Consider the following 8,448-nt stretch of genomic DNA (forward strand, 5'->3'; position numbering starts at 1 on the left):
CCAAAAATAAAGTTCACAAGAACAGAAAAACAAAGATTCACTGGAAAGTTTTAAAAAAGCATAGAACGCAAACAGCCAGAGGAACGTTATCCAGGACAAATCCAGACGGGCTGACAACCACAGAACAAAGGAGACGCCAAATAAACAGTGAAGACGGTCGCAGCCTCGGGCCCAGCAGGTGAAAGGAAAACCAAGCAGCCGAAACCAGAGACCGAGTGAGAATCTCCAGGAGAAGACAGGAGACCAAACATGAACCATGACGACAATCGTCCGTCTGTGGCTGTTCGATTAAAACAGAGCAAAGACCAGGGCGGTCAGTACAGGTTTATTTACTGTGGCAGAAACAAGAAAGTCAGACGAGGATCTGAGAGTTAAAGAAACTGTTTCTTTAACTTCCATGCATGTGCAGCACAGTTTGACCGCATAGCTGTGCACTGGAGGGGGGTATTTTGGTGCTCAGTCCTGCCCTGCGGGTTCATCTTCTGCTGACGCCACCAAGCTCTGCAGCTTTGAACCAAGGTGCGTCCGCTCATAAGTCTCCCGCTGTCATTGGCTGCATTGCATTAATAGAAAGGCATTCTGTTATACGCTCCTGATGCATCAGTATTTATAGCACGTTTCGCTTTTGAATCTCAGCATGAAGCACTTCGTGTAGTTGTTGTTTCTGGCTCTGCTGTTGCCGGATTGCTCTCTCCTGTCAGCTGAGCGCGACCCCGGCAGGTATCTGCTTACTCCGGCCAAGTTGGGAGAGCGGAGGAATACCGGGAAGCAGAATGAACGAGAAAAGACAAGAGTGAGTCCATGTGCAGGGAAGAGCCTCTGGTGATTCTGTGTCCTGGCAGTCTGGGAGAGAGAGAGAGAGAGAGAGAGAGAGGGAGGGAGAGGGAGGGAGAGAGAAAGGGAGGGAGGAAGGAGACTGGAGAGAATCAGGGGTCAGTGCAGGGACTGTCCTGGAATGGAGAGCAGCTCCAGTCTGAGAGGAATGAGTGGATGAGTGCTGCTCTGCACCGATGCTTAAGGTCATCCTCTCACCCTGCAAGCAGGACGGCAGAGCTGTGAGCTGCAGCCATGAGCCGGGCCACCTTCTTCGAGGTAAGCCAGGAAACTGTGTGACCTGAATACTCTTCTTCGAAATGTTCTGCATAAGGTACAACTGCTTCTTCTTCCTTGTAGGTTTTTGCGCAGTTCGAAAAGTTTGTGAAGCCAAACTTCCCTTGCCAGGCATCATTTTCCTGCTGGCTTGAGTCTTGTTTCATAAGGCCTGATGAACACTAATGGAGAACCAGACAAGCAATTTTCTCTAAGTGCAGAAGGCTCATGAACTCAGGCTAATTACAACATGCTGCAGCAACTAATACCAGCAATTCATTTAACTGACTTATGAGGGAGGTGTGCATTTCACTTTCATTACCCATAAACCTTGTTTTTATTTGGACAAGAAGCTGAATTCAGCTATTAAAAAAATACTGTTTGATCACAGTTAGCCGTAGTGCAGTGCAGGAGATTATTATCAGTTAAATTTACTGGCTGTCACACAAAATATGAAAGTGCAAGTGATAAAAAGAGATAATTCATCTGTTGCTACAGTACAACAGCATGAACAACTGTTGTTCTTCTGATTGTTACAGTAAAAAATAAATTTTTTTAATCTTTATATGGAATTTTTTAGATAATCTACGGTATGAGGAATTATTGCTACTGTTATTTTGTTAAGTAATAAGACATGTTGAAGAACCTGTGGGGAATCTGAGCTCTGTGAGGTTACGGTCACTGTTTTGCTTCATTACTCGGCCTCCTTCAGGAGGATTCTGGAGGATTTTCATCTGAAAATATCGAGACCAGGTGTTTTTATTCATGGAAAACAAAATGAGCCGAAACTACGTCAGACATCTGCAACCTTTATGACCTTTCTGTTTAACTTTTAAAAAGAAGAAACACAGGCCATAGATTTTAACAGGTTCTCAACTACAATTTAGACTGGTCGACTTTTTTTTTAACATTACTTCTTGTTTTAGTGAAGTGATTTAATTTCTCGGCCTGCTGTGTCTCCTCTGAGAATGAACTAGAACACTGGAGGTTGTTTCGGTTGTGTCTCCTCACATTTTTGAACGGTTTTAGCACTTTTAGCTGTTTTTAGCCTGTTTTAAGACACTGGTATGAATGTTTTGTTTATTTATTCATTTATTTATTTATTTATTGCTCTTTTCTTCCTGCGTCAACACTGGCTGCACATTAACATTCTCACTGTGTGATTAAATAAAAGAATGGTGGGATTTTGAGGCGAGCTTCCCATTTCCACTTGTGTCTAATCTTTAAGCTAAGCTGAGGTAGTCGGCTGGTAAATGTATCCTGGAAGAGAATAGAAGTTTCATTGATCCTGTTGCGGAGGATCAGCATATTTCCTAACTTGCTGAGCTTTACTGCCTGGAGATCAGCGCTGCGCCGTTTATGGGGCTGCTGATGGGCAGTAAACTTTGAAGGCTTCGCCCTTGAATTCAGATTTAAGGAAGCCAAATAAATGCCTGATGTGTGAACCCTAAGGTCAAGAAAAGTGAATAATGTATACGAAATAAAACAGACAGAAACTCAGGTTCATCATCCAGGTTTCAGCTTTTAACGTCAAAAAGATTCAGCAGTCAAACGATGGCGCACTTTTCCTGATTGACAGAGAAATGCTGTCCAGTGTGAGTTACAGCGGAAGCAGGAAGGACGATGCTCTGCGCCGAGCTCTGGCCTTGAACAGGCTCTGGTGCCATATTGTCCCTCAGCCTCCTGGAACACGCCGGGGATGACCTGTGCTGTCAGCAGAGCCCTGTTTCCCCCAGAGAGGCCGGCTCAGCCCCGCCATCACATTTACAGGGGCAGAGCACCGGCGGGCGCACGCTGTTTTACAGCAGGCAGCGCTAATGACGCCCCTGATGCCCTTCTCCAGCATGCAGCCGGCGTCAACATGTACTGCTGGGAGGGCTGGCAGATGGAGAGCAAAACACGCCGGCCTCCCAGGATGCCCTTCGCTGAGACGACAGCATCCGCACACGCTACGCCGCTGCCGTTCATGCTTCAGAACGGGCGTGGATATCAGAGAGGGCGCAGATTGTGACCGGAAACACGGTTTTTAACAATGCAAACAGCAGATTGTGTATATGTAGAGCCCGACCCTCGTTCTCGTTCCCCACCTCCCGGCTGTGCACTCAGCAGATCTTTAGGTATCCATTAGGGGGTTATTACGCCGTCCAGTAAAGGAACCAATTTAGTCGGGACAGCTCTGCTGAGCGGCGCAGTCCGGAGTGCTTTCAGGGCAGATTGTGGGCCCACCCACAATCCTGCTGGCGTACGCCGTACATCACCGCTGACATGGTCTAATTAGGACGGAAAAAGAAAAAGAAATCCAAAAGAAACCGACACAATTGGGCTGTTTTGAAATAAAGAAGTCATTATTCAGGCTGAGAACAGTAAAACGGGGGCAGAGACAGTGGGAATGTGTGGTTTTGTTTGTTAGATGGCGAGCAAACGCTTCACGGAGGCCTTCATCTGAATGCATGTATGCAGACAAGGCTCCGCGCTGTGCATCCGCTGAAGTGGAAGGTGAACTCTTTTTCATAAATTTGATTTTCAAATTTCATTTATAGTGAAGAACTAATTAAACTATGTCTAAGTGAATTGTCAGGAGTTGAAGCTTGTGTTTCTGTTGAATATTCCAGAAGATAAAAGGTGGATGATCTGTTTCACTTCAGGTGGAGGTTCTCAACGCCAAGACCCGGGAGCAGCTTTGTTTTTTAGATAAGGTACGTTAGCATGCTGCCATAATGGCTGAGGTCAAGAACAACCAACATGGCCAATTACGTTATCATTTTAGCCAATTTAAATGTAATAAAAGCCAACAATTCAATCACTTGCCAATACTGTAACAACATATTTGAGCCATTAAATGATTAGGTTAAACGCCTGCATGCAGGTGTGAACACTTGCCTCTCTTGGTTTTACATCAGATTGACTTTTCCTGTGTGTGTGTTCCGTTCAGGTGGAGCCACACTCAACTATAGGAGACATAAAGAACCTTTTCCACAAATCATGTGAGTGATTTTAATTCAATGATGCATCGAATAAACTGTGTTTGTTTATTGTCGCAGCGCTCTGTTTTGCAGTATTATGTTGACCTTTAAGTTGTCACGAACTCCATTTGGAAACGGCAACTCGCCATCAATTTGATTTAGCATCATGCTGTTTGTTTTGCATGGCTCTCTCTCATCTCGTACACCACTCAGACATGAATGCAATTACTCTGCCTCTGAGCGAAGCGTCTTGAAATGAATGAGAAACGTCCTTTTATTAGCGCGTCTCACGGATTCCTCTGTCATCAGAGCCTTCCCGGTCAGAAACGGCACCAAATGTTTGCCGAGCCGGAGGCCGTCGGCATCCATCAGAGCAGCAGAGCTCCACCTCACTCCATCCTGATCGATTACTATCGGGCCTGAAGCCAGAAACTCAGTGCTCTGCCAGTTCAACCCAATGCTGTGTGTTTGTGTGTGTGTGTGTGTGTGTGTGTGTGTGTGTGTGTGTGTGTGTGTGTGTGTGTGTGTGTGTGTGTGATTCCCTCAGATCCTCACTGGTATCCAGCGAGACAGGCCCTGAAGCTTGATCCCAGTAAGTATCTGTCTTTTAATTACCGGATTTATTCTATTTGTTTACATACAATCTAGTCCGGTCTGCAATTACATGAATCAGAAGTGATTAGAAAATGTAGTGTAACCAGCTTTACCAACAAAAGTAACCATGTAAAGAGGTACTGAGTCCCGAATGGCTTCTGCCATAAAGAAGAAAATGGCGAGAAGACAGTTCTGGATGATCTGTGGAGAATGTTATGATTCATAATGTGAAGGAGGCAGAAGCATCGTTGCTCCACAGCCATCACCGGATGTAAACTTGGCTTCATTTGCATCGTTGCTTCATTCCTTTCTCCTAAATTAAACAGTAAATTCAAGCTGTGATTTATTGCAGGGCTTTAGCTCTGATTGGACTCAGAGATCCACTGAAAAAAAAGAGAAACGTGAAGAGCTATTTGGGTCGGTTCCCCCAGAGGAGAGTCTAAAAACGACATCCAATTAGTAGAGTAGAGCATGATATCGGTTACTTTGCCCCTGTTAGCTCCCCGGTTCGGCCAACGTGAACTGAAAACCTGAACCATCTGTTGAAAACCGCTGCATGTTGAGTTTATTTCAGCGAGAATGAAGGGGAAGGTTTACGAGAGCCGCCGTGATGGATGGTTCGGAGACAGTGGCGCCGTCTCGGAGGCAGGAGGCAGAGATTGTTACTGGAAGTGACAAGAAGGGCAGAGTTAAAGGCTGAGATTTATCAGTTTAGAGGAGGAGGAAGAAGAAGACGTGGATGGTTGGAGTGATGATGGAGGCGGCAGATGACGAGCGCTGAGAGGAATAACTCTTCTCTAAAGTCCACAGCTGAGTGAAAATCTGCAGCTACATCCTTCTTTTAGGGGGAAAATCGCTCAGAGATGATGAGATCCTGCAGAACCTGCCTGTCGGGACCACTGCCACCATGTACTTCAAAGACCTGGGCCCGCAGCTGGGATGGACCATGGTGAGGACGCAGAGGACGACACACACCCTGGACGTGCTTCCAGTCAGCATTACAGAGCAAACACACCTGTATCCGCTCTGGACACACTGATTAACCAGCGATGCTTGTTTTTGGACTGCTGCTGGATTTACTAAATGGTTGTTACCTTTTCTTTTCTTTTGTTTTCAGGTATTTCTTGCTGAATATATCGGGCCTCTCCTCACCTACCTGCTCTTCTTTTTTCGAGTCCCGTACATTTACTCCCCCAGATATGCGTTTACCTCCAGTCCCCACCCCGTTGTCACGTAAGTGGAGGATGAAACGTCAACTAGAATAGAATAGAATAGAATAGAATAGAATAGAATAGAATAGAATAGAAATGCTTTTTTAATCCCATCTCTTCTTGAAGTTCTTGAAGTTCTTGAAGTCCAGGAGTGAGTACATCCTTCCGTCCTCCCAGAACATCACGCTGTGACCCGAGGCTGCTGTGACCGTCTGCTGGATTCATTCCTCCTATTGATTTGCTTGTATTTGTGTCCATGCTGCTGTTTGTGAAACTGTCCTGCAGAGACTGGATGTGATAATCTTTCATTGCCCCACATGCTTATGCATCATCTCACCATATTGTCTGAACCGTAACTTAATTACATTCACACTGCTTAGATATGTAAGAATAAAAATGGCTGCAGTTATCAGTAGATCATCACTTATTCTACATTCTTTCTGTTAAACTGATGCAAAGCTGTGTCGGAGCTTCACAGAGCATCATCTCCACGTCCTCTGAGCTTCCTGTGTGTGTGTGTGTGTGTGTGTGTGTGTGTGTGTGTGTGTGTGTGTGTGTGTTCCGCCCTCAGACTAGCATGTGCCTGTCACACTTTCCACTACGTGAAGAGGCTGATAGAGACTATCTTTGTGCATCGCTTCTCCCACGGGACCATGCCTCTCAGGACTATATTCAAGGTGAGGACGCCGTAGCAGGACAGTAGCCTGCCTCTCTGTCCTCTGCTTCTATTTATAGCACAGAAAGGACCCGTTTCGACTTCTGAGATCACAAGAAATACACTCAGAGAGAAAAATGTACTGATTAAGTTTGGCTCAAAGGAGCCTTCCCACCAAAGGTTTCTCTTTTATTAACTCTTAACTGCCTATTTAGTCCTGAAATACATATTAACGTCACAAACAGCCCACAAAGCCTTCATCAGTTACACTTTGGAGTCGTCTGTGTGATGAAAGTGTGCAGACCAGATATCCCACATGTGTTTGTGTCCTGTTTGCAGAATTGTGCCTATTACTGGGGGTTCTCAGCCTGGTTGGCCTACTACATCAACCACCCTCTTTATACGCCACCGTGTAAGGCAGGAAGCACACACACTTACACACACACACACACCAGTGTTTTTCATTTCTTTGTCTGCAGCAAGTCAATACTGTTTCTCTTTTCAGCGTACGGAGAATTACAAGTCAACTACGCCCTGGTTTTATTTGTGGTATGTACGCCTACACACACACACACATACACACACACACACACACACACACGGTGCTGCTCACTGTGGATTCAGAATCCTGATTTGGTTTCTTCTGCTTCAGATGTGTGAGTTGGGAAACTTCTCCATCCACTGGACGCTGAATAATCTCAGAGGAGACGGTGAGTCGTTCAGCTTCCCGGGGCCGTTGCTTCTAATGTGTGGTGTACCGTGTAATCATGACTTGGATAAATGATTAATACAACATCTCCAAACTTCATCGGCTCTTTCTTTGTAAACCTATTCGCCAGGATCCAAGAGCAGGAAGTTCCCCGTGCCCACTAAGAACCCTTTCACGTGGCTCTTTTTCTTTGTATCCTGTCCAAATTACACATACGAGGTATTTCACTCCCAGCTCTGCCTCTTCTGCGTGATAATGTTGACCAGACATGTTTTGTGTATTGACGTTTCCCGCCGTCCTTCCTCGCGTCTCAAACTGCAGCTTGGGGCCTGGGTGAGCTTCTCCGTCATGACCCAGTGCCTGCCAGGTGGGAAGTGTGTGTTACACAACGGAAGCCACTGCTTCCTGGTTTTTCAGGTCGACGTCATGCTGTCTGACGCGACGTGTTTTGCGTTGCAGTGGCGTTGTACACGCTCCTGGGGTTCATCCAGATGACCATCTGGGCCAGAGGGAAGCACAGGGCCTACAGCAGGGAGTTCAAGAACTACCCGAGTCTCCGGGTGGCCATCATCCCCCTGATCCTGTGACTCCGCCGCGGCGTGGAAGGGGCGTGAGCGAGAAGCCCGGCGCCGCTCAGTAAAGCACTATGCATCTTCTGGTACTACTGAAACAGTAGGATTCAAGCAATAATGAGACAGTTTGAATGAGCCACTAAACATGCTGGAAGACTTTTCATTCTCTGACATTTAAGAAGATGTTTATCTCTTCCTCTTTGTTTCGTTTAATAATCACAGTAAATTAGATTCATCATAATTTCTGTCACATTTTGTATCATTTTATCCTCTTTACTGATGAATGTTTTGTTACTTATTCAACAGGGACCGTTTTGAATTAGTTATAGAACAGGAAACAAACTTTTTACTTTGAAAAGTGCCTGTTGTAGAAAATGGACGTATTTAAAATGTCACAGCGTCTCTCAAACCCTCAGGAGGAATGATTATGCAGCTGATCTGTGAAAGCCTCTCACTTCCGCTGTGCTCGGTGTTCTTCAGAGGAATACAAACCGGACCGTCTGATAAGTGACTTCTGGCGCGAGTGTGTAGCGGTCATGTCCGATCTCAGGTTGAATGGCACATCGTGAAACGCCACAGTGAGAGTACGATCAGTTCATCTGAATAAAAGCTTGAACACTTTAAGAAAAGTTCATCTTTATTTGACATGATATTC

At 45.6% G+C, this 8,448-nt stretch overlaps 1 protein-coding gene across 1 annotated transcript; it reads left to right on the forward strand.

The window, feature by feature from the left end:
• The first annotated feature begins 1,025 nt into the window (after window positions 1-1,025).
• On the forward strand, window positions 1,026-7,808 carry LOC115394336 (very-long-chain enoyl-CoA reductase-like). Its single transcript, XM_030099634.1, has 13 exons — window positions 1,026-1,092; window positions 3,735-3,785; window positions 4,022-4,073; window positions 4,600-4,644; window positions 5,492-5,595; window positions 5,764-5,879; window positions 6,429-6,534; window positions 6,852-6,924; window positions 7,018-7,061; window positions 7,165-7,222; window positions 7,352-7,440; window positions 7,543-7,588; window positions 7,681-7,808. Exons 1-13 carry the CDS (start codon window positions 1,069-1,071, stop codon window positions 7,806-7,808), a joined length of 936 nt encoding a protein of 311 aa, XP_029955494.1. The 5' UTR covers window positions 1,026-1,068.
• Window positions 7,809-8,448: the final 640 nt, after the last annotated feature.

This window comes from Salarias fasciatus, chromosome 9 (genome assembly GCF_902148845.1).
Source record: "Salarias fasciatus chromosome 9, fSalaFa1.1, whole genome shotgun sequence".
Lineage (NCBI taxonomy): Eukaryota > Metazoa > Chordata > Actinopteri > Blenniiformes > Blenniidae > Salarias > Salarias fasciatus.